The following is a 16552-nucleotide window of genomic DNA, read 5'->3' on the forward strand; positions in this document are numbered from 1 at the left end:
TAAAATTCTCTTATATTTTGACTATATCGACTTTTAGTCGACTTAGAAAATTTTTAAAAATGTATTAGTCAATAAAAAAAAAAAGTGATTACTTTTATTCAGCGTTTTTGAAGTAACTGCTCAGCCTTACGTGAACAAATACTTGAGCAAAATCAATAATAATTTATTCCATTATACAATTATACAATTACTCCATAATTCTTTAAGATATGCTGGTATACTTTGCTTGCTTTCTAAAAATCCTATTTGTATATTTTGCAATAGATCTAGATATGTTGATTAATGATTCTGTAATAGTTCTATTTATTCTAATAGGGCTATTGAAGTTATTAAATAGAGAATAGATGATTCCTAACAAACCACTTTCAATGTCACACGGTTTGTTTATGGTATTACTGTTATAGTTAGTGGTTCGTGACATTGCATCAGGTGCGTTATTATATTTTCGTGAATTGAAATCATTTGAATTCACACATTAGTGTTTTTTTGCTGATTTTAATGATTCGAAGGTTCTTGATTTCATTTAATTTTCGATCGTTGAATATTTGTACAATTGATGTGTGGTCAATTGCAACAATTAGGCTTGGATATCCTAATACAAACACTTATAATGTTTTAAACCATATAATAGTGCTAAGGATTCGCTTTCAGTGAAAGCGTATTGACTTTCAGCATCTGTTGTAAACCACCATAAAAAATTTTCCAATGAGATGGACTGCATAGTGGATTATCAATGTAGAGTCATTCACAGTGCTTTTGTCTTAGTATAAAACTGAGACCTGATTTGCTCCAAGTAGATAAACAAGAACAACAAGTTCGATGATTAATATCAAATGCTTGTACACCTTCTCTTATTAGCTTAATTATCTTAAGCCTAGATGCTTGAGAAAATGTTTTAAAGATTTAGGCCCCAATAAAATTTTTCTTTCTTATTTAACAAGATGGTCATATGGCGCCCAAGAAATAGAGTATGACACCTGTGTAATCAGACTACCCTGTGTTAAGGCCGACGTCGGGCCTAGCTCGGGCCGAGCTAGTAACATCGGTTCAACATCGGCAACATCGTTTTCAACAAAACAATATCGGCTGAACGTCGGTTATATGTCTGTTCGTTTCAACAGGAATTGATGTTGTTCATTGTTTAATTTTACTATAAAATTAAAAATGTTTGTTTGTTGTTGGTTGTTTGTATTTTTCTAATTTCTATAGCCTGTTCCTTTTCTTTAAATAAAATAAGACTGTTATTTGTGGACATGTAGGCGTATTTACATAAATTTATAATGCGTATATTTCAGTATATTTTATATTTCTCTGTATCTATATTAGCGATTCCACGGCTTAACAAAAAACATTTGACGTTTGACAAAAAACACGTAATTTTCATAAACTTTGCTCTCTTATATCTTTTCGTATGGTTAAGCTAGCGCCTTGAGGTTTTTTGCATCAGTTAGTGTTACTCAATCTCTTTCCAACCATATATAGAAAGTACTAAGCTTTGTATGGCTTCATTTACATATTACCCATATCTTGAGACCACTTTTCATAAAGATACTTGCCGCGGGAACGTTTTTTTAAAACGAAGCTTTTGAAGGTAAGGATTCCTTAGAACTTAAACACATCTAATTCTTATGATACTTTCCGTATTTATTAAGAAAAGGACGAGGAATCTAATGGAATCTGGACGTTTTTTAACATTTATACAAAAAATTTTAGTTCTCAGCGTTTAAAAACTTCAAGGTTGATTTATATGGAAAAAAAAGTGTTTTTGAAAAACGTCCAGGTGGAAATTGCAAGTTTAGCCTTTCCTCTATTTAAAACAAGTCTTTATTTAAGTTTACCTAAAGAATTGGTACTAAGGATTTGCATATATAAATTATGTGTATATATATATATGCTTTTCTTCGCGTATTTAATGACGTTATATGTTTTGATTTTTGCGTTTGATTTGGTTAAATAATGAAAATTATATTGAAAGTGAAAGTGTAATTCTTAAAATTTTAATCAAATGAAAATAAATCTTTTACTTTTTCCCAGGTAAAAGGTCTGCATTCTTCAAGAAAGTTAAAATCTTGATTTTTACTATTTTAACTACAGGTTGCTCTTATTTAAACTGTTTTTTTCAAAACAAAAACCTAAAAATAGTATTCAACAGAAGCTTACGAAAATGGAGTTGTGTAAGAAATTCTTTATTTCTTTTTATATTTGCCTCTATTTGTTTTTTGATTAAATACTATGAAATCTTGTAATAATTATTTTAATTCCTTTTTTTTAGGTGTTGACATTAACAGTAGTCTCACCAAAATGGTTGCTCCATCTATAAGTCAAGAAAGTAAGTCAAAATTATAAATTAGGAATACTGTAGCACAACTTTTTTTCATTTTAATAATTCTATCTATTGAAACCAAAGTAATCCACCCCTTATTTTTCTTTATGTCACTTAAATTAAGTTTACTTTTAATTTTAGTCTCTGACACTGTTTTGGATTATCTAAATATTAATGGAGGCATTGTATCCCTCAAAAATCCAGATTTGGTTTTAACCAATCGCCATTTTTTACAAATTTGTAAAGAAAAAGATAAATTTAACTTGACATGGCCGAATCTTTCAGTATTTTTTACATCCTTGTTTAAATACCCTATATCTAGAGTTATGCTGATCAAGTGCCTTCAAAAGTCAAAAGATTTCATTGCAAAATTAAATCGTGCCAAAAATTTTGATTTAACAAAGTATTTTTTAAGCTCTGCTTTATCTTTTATTGGTGCTTTTCCGGATGTTGTTGATTTGTCACCTTCTGATGCTTGTTCTACCCCAACTTCTATCCACAATAGTGAAATTGTTCCAAATCAAATTACTGTTTTTGTATCTTCTGATTTAAACTTGCAAATTGCTAATGATGATTTTTTGTGTTCTGTTACCCCAAACTCTGTTGTATACACCTCTTTAGGAAATGATTCTGAAAATTTTCTTCTTGATGCACAAGTTAATGAAGTGAATCTGCCAGTTTCCAGTTTGGATAAAAAACTACCTATATTATCAGATGATTTGATCTATCAAATAAAAAAATACAAACAGAGAATTAATCATCTTAAATTACAAAATAGACAAATTAATAAAAGATGTAATGAATACAAAAAAAAATATCAAGCAATCTTGTCGAAATATAATGTCAGAAATGTCAATAAAAGAGAAGTTAGAAAGGATTGTAGGATTAACCAATTGTTGCAAAAAAATATTAGATTAGAAAAAGAAATTGATTTGGCTAGAAAACGTTCACAATCAGATCGACAAAAGGCATGGTATTTTAAGAAAAAAATTGAAAACACTGTTTTGAAAACATCTGATGAAACGAATGATTCAATCTTAATGGAGAGTTTAAATTACTTTGAAAATCTTTCAGAAGAGCTGAAGGAAAGAGTTGACTTTTTTGAAAAAAATGTAATTGATGTTTTTGAAGGAGGTAGATATAATGATGAAATTCGTTCAGTATATTATGACCTTTTAAGTAAAAATGTTTCTGTTAACAATGTTGAATCTGTTATCAGAACTGTACTACAAAAAATGGCTGGAATTTCATGTGGCACACTTCCAAAAAAATCTTTGGCTGCTGAATTTTTTAGTGAAATGAACCTTTTATCAAAAGCTCAGGTTAGAGAAGCTATATTGAATAGTACACACAATTTTCTTCATACAGATGGCACAAAGTATAATTTTAGAGAGATTGGTAGTTTTCAAGTCACAACGTCATCTGGAAGTTACACGTTTGGGATAGAAGATATGTTTTCAGGCGAGGCACAATCTTATTTTGGAGAGCTAAAAAATTTACTCACTGATATGTCTCAAATATTTTCTCCTGAAAAGGAAAAGTATGAGGATGATCTTCGGAAGCTTATTTTTTCGTTCAAATCTTTGATGACAGATCGCACCATAGTTAATTCAAGTTTTTTTAAGCAATTTAAACATTGGAGAGAAGCAATTTTGCCTTTTGTTGTTGAAAACTATGATCGACTTCCTTTAAATGAAAAATTAAAAATTTCTCAAATGCACCATGTTTTTTGTGGCTTACATGTTATCCATAATTTAGGAATATATGCAGAAAAAGCAATCATAGAATGGGAAAAAGTGGTTGAGCAGGAAGGTAGTATTCATGGTGGTTTTATAAATTCTGAAAACTCACGTACCTTTGATATTTTGTCTGAACTTTCAAAACTTACAAGCTATAGACATGGCGATCAATGGAACGGGAAAGCTGATGAATGGAGGGCATTTTTGCGTAAAAAGTTTTCAAAAAGTTTTATGGTTTCATTTCTGCATCATCGGTTTAACATTATATTTTTACTTGGTGGAGCAACGTATTTTCATAAAGATCATCTTAAAGAATTTGTTTTTAATCTTGATGGTTCAAATTTCCTTCATGAATCAATTAGGCATGATATTGACAACATAATTTTTCAAGTTTCAACCAGAGCTCTGGGAAATTTTAATAAACTGATATCAGGACCTCTTTTTTGTATTATTGAAGAAGAAGGTCATATTTTTTCTTTGAATACTGTTTGGTCGCAAATGTTTAATTATTTTGTTTGTTGTTCTTCTGATGCATCAATAATGTTAAGTGGTTCTACATTTTTTGATGTCAAATATCTCACTAAGGATGAATTGTTTGATTGTTTGTTTTCTAACTGTAATGACCCACTTTTGGATGCCTTAACCCAAGAATGTCTTGAAGTTATATGTTGTTCGTGTTCGGTTATGATCCAGAGTCAGTTAAGAGACCAATTGCCTGGAGGGAAATATCACAATCCAGATGTTGATGTCCTTGAGGAAACTCAAAACTGTCCGCGTACTAACGTTGTGTCTGAACGTGACTTTGCTTCTTATGACCGCATGTTAAAAATGAAACCTAACATGACAACAGTAGCTGCAGCTGGTGTCATCATGTATGTAATTTGTTTGGTCATCTGGAGGGGTGTTTGCGCACCCACAATTCTTTATATGTATATTTGATTTCTGTTGGACCTCTGCAGGCATGGCAACATACTGGTAAGTCATGCTTTCTATTTTTGCGCTGATGTACCGTTAATATATGTATCCTTTTGTTTAGGTATTTGTGAGTCATTATATGTATATTTTTGTAGGTGCATCTACAAGCCATTATACGAATACCTGTCTTCTGTTCACCTCTGCAGCGGTGTTGATCTACCGATACGTAATTATTTGTATGTTTGTGTTTACGCACCCGTAAATCATTATATGTATGTTTGTGTTTATGTACCTGTCAGTCATTTTGTGTATGTTTGTGCTCTGTTGGACCTCTGGAGCGGTGTTGACTCACCCTTAAGTCACTATATGTACGTTTTTGTTTATGTACCGGTTAGTCATTATGTGTATGTTTGTGTTCTGTTGGACCTCTGGAGCGGTGTTGACGCACCCGTAAGTCACTATATGTATGTTTGTGTTTATGTACCCGTCAGTCATTATGATGTATGTTGTTGTGATGTTATTGTTGTGATGTTTTGTGTTGATAGACAACTTGGCTTACCTTCTCGATGGTGTCTATTGTTAAAAATGATTATTAGTTTGTTTCGTTACTGAAACTTGCTACTTCTAATCATTCACTAAAAGCCAAGAAATAAGTTTTAGAATAAAAACATTTTTTTATGTTATTTTCATTTTTTTTATCTTAGGCGTTTTCATAGGTTCACATAAACAATCTTAAAGAGTAAGTTTCTTATTTTATACTTATTTAGTTTTAAATGTTTTTAATATATATGTATTTTTAAAATGAATTAACAAAATATTTTTAACACGTTTTTGTGTACCTGTGTTTCTAATAATAATATTTTTACATTTTTAGATATAATTTCTGCTGTTATACCTGCCTATTGCAGTTGTAAGTACTCCAAATTTCAGAAAGTTCATTTGCTGTAAGTTATTTTCATTAAAAATTAAATTTTAACTTTATTGAAGAATCTTCCGTCTGTTAAATAGGTTATTCTGAATAATTTTGACAGATTTCGATGCCCTTTTGCAGTAATTTACTGACCGGTCTGTAAATTATACAATAATTTCAAAATGATGCATGATTTGGATTCCATGATTCCTTTATGCATATTTGTATGGTGTAATTATAATATAACCCCAAATTTTATTTTCCAAAACTAAGTAAATAAGTGAAAACCATCAGTCTGTAAAATAGATGATTCTGATTAATCTCGTCAGATGAATAAAAATGGGACCATTATGAAAAACTTCGAGTCAAATTTAATAACGGTTGAAAAATATCAAATATATTCATAGTCGGTATGCCCAGTTGGTTTGTGTAGCCCTTTTGCAGTAATTTACTGACCGGTCTGTAAGTTATGCAATGATTTCAAAATGATGTACTATTTGGATTCCATGGTTCCTTTATGCACATTTGTATGGTGTTATTATAATATAACCCCAAATTTTATTTTCTAAAACTAGGTAAATAAGTGAAAACCCTCAGTCTGTAAAATAGATGATTCTGGTAAATCTCGTCAGTTGAACAAAAAAATTTTGGGGTATTTTATTTTCTTATAGTTGTTGGATCACTATGGAAAATTTAAAGTCAAATGTAATAATGGTTTAAAAGTTATTCTAAAGTTAATATGACACCAAAACTAAGTAAATAAGTTAAAACCCACAGTCTGTAAAATAGACAAATCTGGACAATCCCGACTGAATTGAATAAAAATATTTTGGTATTTTATTTTCTTATAGTTGGTGAATCAATATGGAAAATTTCAAGTCAAATGTAATAACGGTTCAAGAGTTATTCAAGAGTCAATATGACACCAAAACTAAGTAAATAAGTAAAAACCCTCAGTCTGTAAAATAGACAGTTCTGGGCAATCCCGACAGAATTAAAAAAAAAAATTTTTTGTATTTTATTTTCTTATAGTTGTTGAATCATTATGGAAAATTTCAAGTCAAATGTAATAACGGTTCAAAAGTTATTCAAAAGTCAATATGATCCAAAAATACTCTTTTTTTCGGTGCCATAACGCTGCAAATTTTTCATACTTAAGCCCTATCCCTTTCGTCAAAAAATCATTGATTTTTGCACTACAAAAAACTCAATAACTTTGGATCCGCTTAACTTCAAAGGTCGAATGACCCCTCATTTTTTAAGTCAGGTCAAGCTCTATACGATGATATAAATTATATATGTTTTTTTAGATTATAAAAAAATCGTCTGGAATGGCTATCTATATGTATATTTTCTTTTAGATTAAAAAATAAGGTATAGAAAATGATAAAAATAGAGAAAATCAGTAGAAAATAAAAAAAATTATGTTGGAAGTTATTAAAAGAATGTTGTGTTATCCTTCTTTTTAAGGTATCTGAATATATATTTAGATTTTTAAATTTGTTCTTAAATGGTGTTATCTTTTTTTTTACTTTAGATAAAAATATACTAACTAAAATTGCCAAAAAAAATATGGATATTAATAAATCTTAAATTAAATTGTTAGAGGTTTTTATTTTGAATAATAATTGTAATAAATTGTTTTAATTTTTGTTTATTAATTTTTGATCCAATGGTTAAGCTAATGAGTTAAATTGTAGAGGTTTATATATCATATATATTCTGAAGTAATTGCATTTGATTCTTTTTTTTAAATACATTGCTTAACATTAGGCATTTTAATTTTTTTTCTTTTAAATAGTTAAATAAAATTGTTTAATAGATGAGAAACCAAGTAAGGTTCAACATTGTGTATTTGTTTTTGTTACCAAATAATATCTTTTTGTAGATATGTTTAACTTTAGACTATTAATATTTTGATATTTTTATTTAATTCCTTTTCTCTTTTTTTTTTGGATGGTTGATATTAGGCTTAAATAAGTTGTTAGCAGAAATACTATATCAACTTAAAAATAATTGATAATTTAGTGAAATAATTAGAACTAGGCAAGCTGATATTAATTGTTGTCAAAATATTAGAAATGCTGCTTGGTAAGAAGAAATTAATTTATACCTAAATTAGAACATCATGGTTAGATGAGTTGAAAGTAATTATCACATAAATGAAAGAGATAGCCTAGGCGAGATTAATCATTCTCAAAATGTATTAAATGCTCCTAGACAATCAGAATATTTTGTATAGCAAGAAGTGATACTATTCTAGGTTATAATTATTAAGGATAAATGAGTCAGATCTGTCAGCATTGCTGTGCCTAAAATTTTCTTGATGAAACACATTTTTTATGTTGCCATAATAGAAGGGTAGTTTTGCTTCCATTTTCACTATTTCTGCAAGATTTTCAGGAAGTTATATATAATTCCAATATCAATTTTTGTAAATAAATTAGAATTTATTATGCCTGTCTTTATTTTGCTTTATTTACTGATAATGTGGTTTAACTTATAAATCATAGGCCGCCATGTTTTAAAATGTGTGTCAAGTTTTTTATTGTGTAGGTAATCTTAGACCAGATCAAAATATTCCGCCAACATTATCAACTGTATATCTCTGACCCACTTGCAGCAGTTAATTTTAGAAAGTAATAACATCGCAATCAACTTTACATAATTTAATGTTTCAGTTGCAACTATAGTTAGTGAAGTTGCTGTTGTACTTGTTGGAGATGGTTCACCTGCTTCCAGGAAGTTATTTACCCAAAAAGTCATTTAAAAGTTATACTGAGAATGTCAGCTAATTTAGATCCTACGGTTTATAATAAATTTTAAGTTGAAACATAGTCTGATTAGAAAAGATTGCAATTTTTATGATTGTTTTATGTTTATTTATTATTTAATTGTAACAATAGTAATGTTATTGGTAATATGTTTAATGATAGTAGTGAAATTGAAATGGATAATATTAGACTCGACGTTATTAGTGTAAATGGTAATAGGCAACATAAAAATAGTTTTTGTCAAATAAAAGAGATAGATCTAGATAGGATAAAATTAATCATTGTTGAAATGCAAAAAATGCTGCTCAGCAAGCAGATAACTTACTCGCAAGAATTCAGTGTCAAGCAATGTTAATGTCTGTTAATTCCATTTTACTTTAGACATTTGAGAACAAAGCAATGTATGAATTTTTCTAGTAATATTTATAGTAATATATTGAGTGAATTATAGTATATATATTTATAATAATATTTAGATTAATAACAGTTTATAACAACAATTTATAAACAAACAGTTAATAAAATAAATGGTTTTAATTTTTCTTTATAATTTCAAACATAATTGTTCTTTTTTTTTTTATAGTTTTTTTTTAAACAACTTCGCTTCCAACAAGGCTGCAAGCAACCACTAATTAGAGTTGCAAGTTGTCTTTGTCATTACTTGATTAGTTTGCTTACTGTTGAAACATGGTTTTACTTTTGTAAATTTAATATGATGTTAAGTTTACTCTATTAATTATTAGTCAACAGTCAGAGAGAAGCCGGAACCTTATTAAGAAATGCTGGAAGTTTTGATCAAATGCTGGGATCTTTTAATCAAGGTAAAAATAATTTTGTTTTCTGGTAACATAATAAACCAGTTACTATTATCTATTGTGTGTTTTTTTACTTTTTTTAACATTCTGCTTCGAAAACATTTTCTTTCTCTCCCTCTTTCTCTTAGATTAGAGGGAGAATTAATAAAACTTATTACATATTTCTTAATATAACAATTGATAATGACTATTTATAAGAAATATCTTACAAGTTGGTTGCGTTTTTCTGATATAATTGATAACAAATTAATAACTAAAATTGTCCCTTGATTGTTCAAATATTGTAGCAAATGAAATCCTTTTAGTTCAAGTATTTTAGTTAATAAAATATCTTATTAAGTTGTGGTGTTATTTTTACGTTGTATTGTCTATCCTTTACATAATATTTTCTTTTTTAATTATTCTGGAGACACAGTAATGTGTGCTTACAAATATCTTATGCTATGCGCTATTGTTACTGTGTTTTGTGTTGATAGAACTAGGCTGTTATAGCTATTTTTTTAGTTATTTATATTTTCTGTAATATTATCCTAATTCTAGTAACAATAAAATGCAAATAATACTTTTGTATTAAAAATTGTAATTTTTTTTGCATTTCTTTTTTAAGGAATTTGCAGGCTTTACTTGACATTCCTTTACTTGTACCTGCTGTGTTGTGACATATTTTAAAAAGAACTTAACTGATGTTAATGCAGTTTTTATGTCGTTAACTATAAGCAATAACATTGCTGATCAGGAGTCAAACTTAAGATGTTAATTATAGATAAATTTGTCTTTAATTTTTCATATCAAGTTATTAATGTGTTTTTATTGTTATAAATGATTTAATTATTAATATCCTGTATTACGGGTTGCTTACTGTTAGTACCTCAATGAATGGCGAAATTCTGAAATAACGAAATTTTTTAATGCATAGAAAAGTTGATACTTTTATTTTGTAAAATAATTTTATTTGATAATATCAGTTAGTATTTATAAGTAATAATTTTTTTTTCTTTATTTATAAATAGATGTTTAAATCAAAGTTTATATACCATTAATTTGATGGTATATAAATCAAGATTATTTATAACACTCTTAAATTTTAATGATTAAAATTAAAGAGTGTTAATAGTAATCTTAATTTTATTAATACTATTAATATGAAGAATTGTTGTCAAAATAAATCTAAGTATATTGATAATGCAGACATGCAGTTAAAGTTAAAAAGTTTGGTGCACAGAGATTAATGAAGTACATAAAGTTCAGGTATTTATAAAATCTGATTTTTTAAATTCATTTTTTAAAAAATTTAATAATAAATTCTGTTAATAATTTATTTAGAGTTCGTCCTAATAAACGCACACCTTTGCAGCCGTTGGAAAACCTAACCAGTGGAACTGACTCTTGGACTCTTTGAAATGCTTTTACAGCACTGTTTCTTTAACCACTGAATGTTAAAAGTAGTGAGCCACTATCGCCACTTTGTTCTCCACCATTAGTTCCAATGCATATATCTACTCCAGTTTCTTCTAAACAACATGTTGATAAAAACCAATCACAAATTTCACCTCCTAACATTTTAAATTTTTGTAAACCTTTGAAAGGCAAAGTGTTCGCATCAGCTTCAGTTGGTCCAAAAAAAGCACGAGCAAATAGTAATTGCATTTAACAGGTGTTAAGCAATGCCAAGGATGCAAATGCTTATGACAGTGCACATTCTGATCCAAAATGCCAAAGTAACTTTTTATTTAATTTGTGATACATCTCTCTCTCTCTCTCTCTCTCTCTCTATTTATATATATATATATATATATATATATATATATATATATATATATATATATATATATATATATATATATATATATATATATATATATATTTATATACATCTCTCTCTCTCTCTATTTATATATATATATATATATATATATATATATATATAATATATATATATATATATATATTTATATATATATATTTATATATATAATATATATATTTATATATATAATGTATATATTTATATATAATATGTATATAAATTTTTATAGGGGCTGTTGAATACAAGAAATTTAATAATGCTATGGATACAAATGATTGTGACAGTGCACATCCTGATCCAAAATGCCAAAGTAACTTTTTATTTAATTAGTAAAAATATAATAAGGTATACTCTTCCGGCTGGAAATCTATATCGGCTGGAGGTGCATACGCTTCATTAATTGCACCATCAATAACAATGTCACCTTTAATAAAAGTTGTTCATCAGTAACCTAACTACTCTATGATTCATATGTCAAAATTTAATTTTATGCTATTTTTTAGATGCTGCACATGAATTACGAAGACCAATGCCCAGAAAACATCGGATATTTAGCCAATCTAATTTATTTGATGATTCAACAGATTCAAATTAATTTGTTTTAAAAATATATTTAATTTTGATTTATATGTGTATATTTTAATTGCCTAATCCTTTTTTCGTATCTTACATGGTAACGTTTATACATCGAAATTTAATTTAAGTTTAACTTTTAACTTACAAACAAATTTTTGGCAAACTGATTTCAGGTGCTTACTTATGTCACTATATATAAATAAAAAATTAACATTACCTATTATAAAAAACAATTTCAAAATGTTATTACTTAAGTAATAAGTTTTTTATTATTATTTTTTAAAATTGATTTTTATAACAGAAAACAATGGAAATATTCATACTTAAGTAATAATATTTTATATTACTAAAGTAATAATATTTTTAAATTGTTTTTTATAATAGGTAATATGTTAATTTTTACTTATAAATAGTTATTAATAAAAATACCTAAGTTTAGGAATTGAAATATGAAAGGGAAGAGACAGGATTGCAAGGCGAAATTCTAAAGATCCTAAAGGTATAAGTATTTTGTGAAATGTTGTTTTAATTGTTATTTGACTATTTTTTAAAATGCTTTATATAACAATGTCCTTATGAAGTTATGTAGGAATCCTTGGAATGAATATTTCCAATATTTTATGTAAATTCTTGATGGGTGCATTTAGCAATTAAGGATGCATTAGGCCAATTTATTTAGGTGCTTTTGAACGTGATAATTCAAAACAATTGTAAGTATTATATTTCTAAGTAAAACAATTTTTGTTAATAAAGTAATGTTTTTAATTTTTTTTTTATAATAGGTTATATGCTAATTTTTTATTTATAAATAGTTATTAGTTTAGATGTTAAAAAACTTTAGGATTTGCATAAAAAAGAAGAGGCAGGGTTGCAAGGCGAATTTCTAAAGATCCTGAAGGTATAATTATTTTGTGAAATGTTGTTTCAATTGTTTATTTGAAATCATTATTATTTTTTAAAATGCTATATATAACAATATCCCTATGTATTTATGTATTTGTATTTAAGAATCCTTGGTAATAATATTTCCAATGTTTTCTATAAATTCTTGATGGGTGCATTTAGCCATTAAGGCTGCATAAAGTCAACTTATTTAGGTGTTTTGAATGTGATAATTCAAAACACAAATCCATGGGGAAAAAAGGATGCAACCTGATCCAATACATTTTAAAAGCTTGTATTTTTCCATAAGTAATAAAATTGGTAATGCATATATAGTTTGTAATATATATATATATATGTATATATATATATATATATATATATATATATATATATATATATATATATATATATATATATATATATATATATATACATAGATATACATAGATATATATTTAATTTTTATAGGGGCTGTTGAATGCAATAAATTAAACAATGCCAAAGATATTTTTTGAACGGTGCACATCCTGATCCAAAAATCCCAAGTAACTTTTTAATTAATTAGAAATGTATTAATTTTTATATTAGAAATATAAAATAATTGCTTTGTTCTCTGAAATCGAAAGTAGAAACTACGTTGATTTCTACGTTTCTAAGTTGAAATCTACTTTGTGAATTATATTATTTTACTATAACACATATCAATAATACATTTACATATATTATTGATGTGTGAAAATTTAATTTTATACCATTTTTTAGATGCACACAGTGAATTGTCAGTAAACAAAAAATGTTGGAAGTTCACCCGATCAAATTTATTTGATGATTCAACTGATCCAGATTTATTTATTTAAATAGAATATATAATTTTATTTTATATTTGTGCTTTAAATATACTTCAGTTAGTTTATCCTTTTTTCCGTTGTTATCTTACATGATATATTAACTCTTACATTAAACTGATTTTGGTTGCTGATATTATTCCGATTTATGTTTTTGTGTAAAGATTTGTTTACGATAGTTCATCGTCTGGTCGAGCATTTGTGGCTTTTTTTAATCCTCGGGCCTAGATCAATTGCTGACATTAGACCGCCATCCTTTGTTTCCTTATTGAATCGCGTCGGGGCGAGATCGGCCAGCCGATGATATAAGCGGTATCGCGACGGCTTAATATCGGCCAGCCTATGCATCGCGATAGTTTGGGGGGCTAGCCGATGTCGGACCGACATCGATCCGTACGGACAAAAACGATGGCGGTCCGATGTCGGCAGCCGAGCTCGGCCCGACATCGGCTTTAACACAGGGTAAACTATGAGCGAATCCCGGTAATATTTTTTGCTGAACTATCTTGTTGTCAGACCATAGTTTAATATGAGACATATTATGCCAAAATTAAGATTAAATGTGGTTATCCCAAAGTAGAGAATTGTCGTTACTTCTAACAACTTGCAAAAAATTCTCAAAACATTTAGAGTATCCATGTATTGATGCATGATATCCTTGCGGTGTTCTAAAACATTGATAGTGCCCCCATTTTGTAATAAAGATTGTGGCTTTTTTGGCGGTTTGTAAGAACGGTACACTGTGAGAGAGGTTCACTATGATGTCCATTCCCAGCCAATAGTAGTCTTCTTTATACCTTTTGGAATTCGATTAACAGTATGGCGAATTAGTGTATTTTGTTTCCCTCTTTGTAGCGTTGTTTAAGCATCGTTAAACAATAGTTCTTTGAGGTGAACCGTCTTTTTTTGGTACAATCATCATTTTGGATCACCATTCCGTTGGAGTTCGTTGTTGTGCTGTTTCAATAGTATTGAGTGCTAAGTAGTCATTGAGTTTCTTTTTGACCTCGTTTTGCCAATGATGTGGTATTGGTGTTGGCTTGTGTACTACTCTTGGGATAACCCTAACTTTAAATAATTTTAGTTGCTGGTGTGAACATGTAATAAATGCACTATATCTAATGTTGTTTATTTTTTTAATGTTGTTAGCGTATAAAGGCTTTAGTTATTTATGAGCCATTAGGTCTATTTTGAGTTTTAAAGATAAAGTTGATAATGACTTAGAGTTATTTATAGTAAAGTTGCTTTTATCAAATGTTTCCTGTAATATGATTTGATCTGTTAGTCTTATTTGATCATTAGTTTCCAGCAATATCTCAGTAAGGCTTTTGACACTGTCGATCATTACATTTTATTAACAAAATTAGAAAACTATGGTATTAAACATATAAATATTGCGTGGTTTAAAAGCTATTTGTCAAATAGAAAACAATACATTTCTTATAATGAAGGTAAAAAAACCAATATGAACATAACATGTGGGGTTCCTCAGGGATCTATATTAGGGCCACTCCTATTTCTCATTTTTATTAATGATTTAAGCAAAGCTTGTACTGAACTAGATACAATTTTATTTGCAGATGACACAAATCTATTTTATGCACATAATGATATAAATATTCTGTTTAAGTCAGTAAACAAAGAGCTATTAAATCTTACTGAATGGTTTAATGCAAACAAATTATCTCTAAATGTAACCAAAACAAAATATACTTTTTTCCATCGTTTTCATGACCGAGATAAAATTCCCTTGAAACTTCCAAAACTTTGTATTGCCAATCAGGACATAAAAAGAGAAACCACTTTAAAATTTCTCGGCGTGCTTCTTGATGAAAATGTGACGTGGAGAGATCACATACAATATCTCGAAAATACAATCTCAAGGAACATAGGCCTGCTATGCAGAGCTAAGCCTTTTTTAAATCCAACTTGCTTAAAGCTTTTATATTTCTCGTTCATTCATTGCCATCTTAATTATGCAAATATTGCTTGGTGCAGTACAAATAAAAATAAAATAAAAAAACTATTTAATAAACAAAAGCATGCAATCAGAATCATTTCCAATGTGGGCTGTTATACACACTCCCAAGCATTATTTGTTAATTTAAATATAATGAATGTTTATCAAATAAATGTCTATCAAGTTCTTATATTTATGTTCAAAATTAATAAAAATATATCTCCTAAAATATTTTACCCATTATTCAAAATAAATCAGAATAGATATCTCACCAGATTTTCAAATAACAGTTATATTCAACCCAAAAGTTATTTTGCGGCGACCGAATTTTCAATTTCTACTAGAGGGCCGAAATTATGGAATAAAATATTAACTAATGAACTTAAAACAATTTCTATGCTAAATGAGTTTAAGAATAAATTAAAGCAAAAACTACAGATGATCGACGTAGCGCTCAGCTTTTTCTGAAGTTTTAATGAGGTTTGAAAAAAAAAAAAAAAAAAAAAAATATATATATATATATATATATATATATATATATATATATATATATATACTAGCATGAGTTACCCGGCGTTGCCCGGGCCAATATTTAAACTGGCTTACCTGATATCTGTACACAAAAATGGGCCCAAAAAATGGTCCCCTCTGATCCCGGGGTCAGGGGGGCCCATTTTTGGGCCCCCTTGACCCCGGGGGTCGGGGTATGGGGTCAAAACCCAGCTAAGAACCTTCTCCTCCTCGAGGACTACCCCCATGCCAAATTTCATCGAGATCGGTCGGGCGGTTTGGATTTCTATACAGAACAAACAAACAAACACACACACACATTGCCCTTTATATATATAGAAGATATATATATATATATATATATATATATATATATATATATATATATATATATATATATATATATATATATATATATATATATATATAATTATGGTTTATAAGAATTATTCACATATTTAAAGGTACATGCTGGTGTAAAAGGAAAGCTTCA

The 16552-nt window shown here is 28.3% G+C and overlaps 1 protein-coding gene and 1 long non-coding RNA gene across 6 annotated transcripts; both read left to right on the forward strand.

The window, feature by feature from the left end:
- Positions 1–1550: 1550 nt before the first annotated feature.
- Positions 1551–11912, forward strand: LOC136090527 (uncharacterized). Of its 5 annotated transcripts, none has more exons than XM_065817286.1 (12): positions 1937–2174; positions 2273–2329; positions 2465–5037; positions 5133–5213; positions 5682–5716; positions 5852–5921; positions 7249–7357; positions 9245–9482; positions 10665–10724; positions 10800–11194; positions 11513–11593; positions 11787–11912. In XM_065817286.1, the coding sequence occupies exons 1-3, from the start codon at positions 2165–2167 to the stop codon at positions 4999–5001; spliced, it is 2604 nt and encodes an 867-aa protein (XP_065673358.1). In that variant the 5' UTR covers positions 1937–2164; the 3' UTR covers positions 5002–5037; positions 5133–5213; positions 5682–5716; positions 5852–5921; positions 7249–7357; positions 9245–9482; positions 10665–10724; positions 10800–11194; positions 11513–11593; positions 11787–11912. The 5 variants fall into 5 exon arrangements, with proteins under 5 accessions (XP_065673360.1, XP_065673358.1, XP_065673359.1 ...); XM_065817287.1 differs by having other exon boundaries at positions 9405–9482; XM_065817285.1 differs by having other exon boundaries at positions 5852–7357; positions 9405–9482.
- Positions 11913–12616: 704 nt separating this feature from the next.
- LOC136090528 (uncharacterized) lies at positions 12617–13624 on the forward strand. The gene is made up of 3 exons (XR_010643465.1): positions 12617–12757; positions 13213–13289; positions 13507–13624. It is a non-coding gene; the product is annotated as an uncharacterized LOC136090528 (long non-coding RNA).
- Positions 13625–16552: the final 2928 nt, after the last annotated feature.

This window comes from Hydra vulgaris, chromosome 14 (genome assembly GCF_038396675.1).
Source record: "Hydra vulgaris chromosome 14, alternate assembly HydraT2T_AEP".
NCBI lineage: Eukaryota > Metazoa > Cnidaria > Hydrozoa > Anthoathecata > Hydridae > Hydra > Hydra vulgaris.

Bases quoted from the DNA above. Each gene is read 5' to 3' on its own strand.
- LOC136090527 (XM_065817288.1), top strand. The intron at 2,330-2,464 runs GTAAGTCAAAAT...TTTTAATTTTAG, and splicing joins TCCATCTATAAGTCAAGAAA to TCTCTGACACTGTTTTGGAT.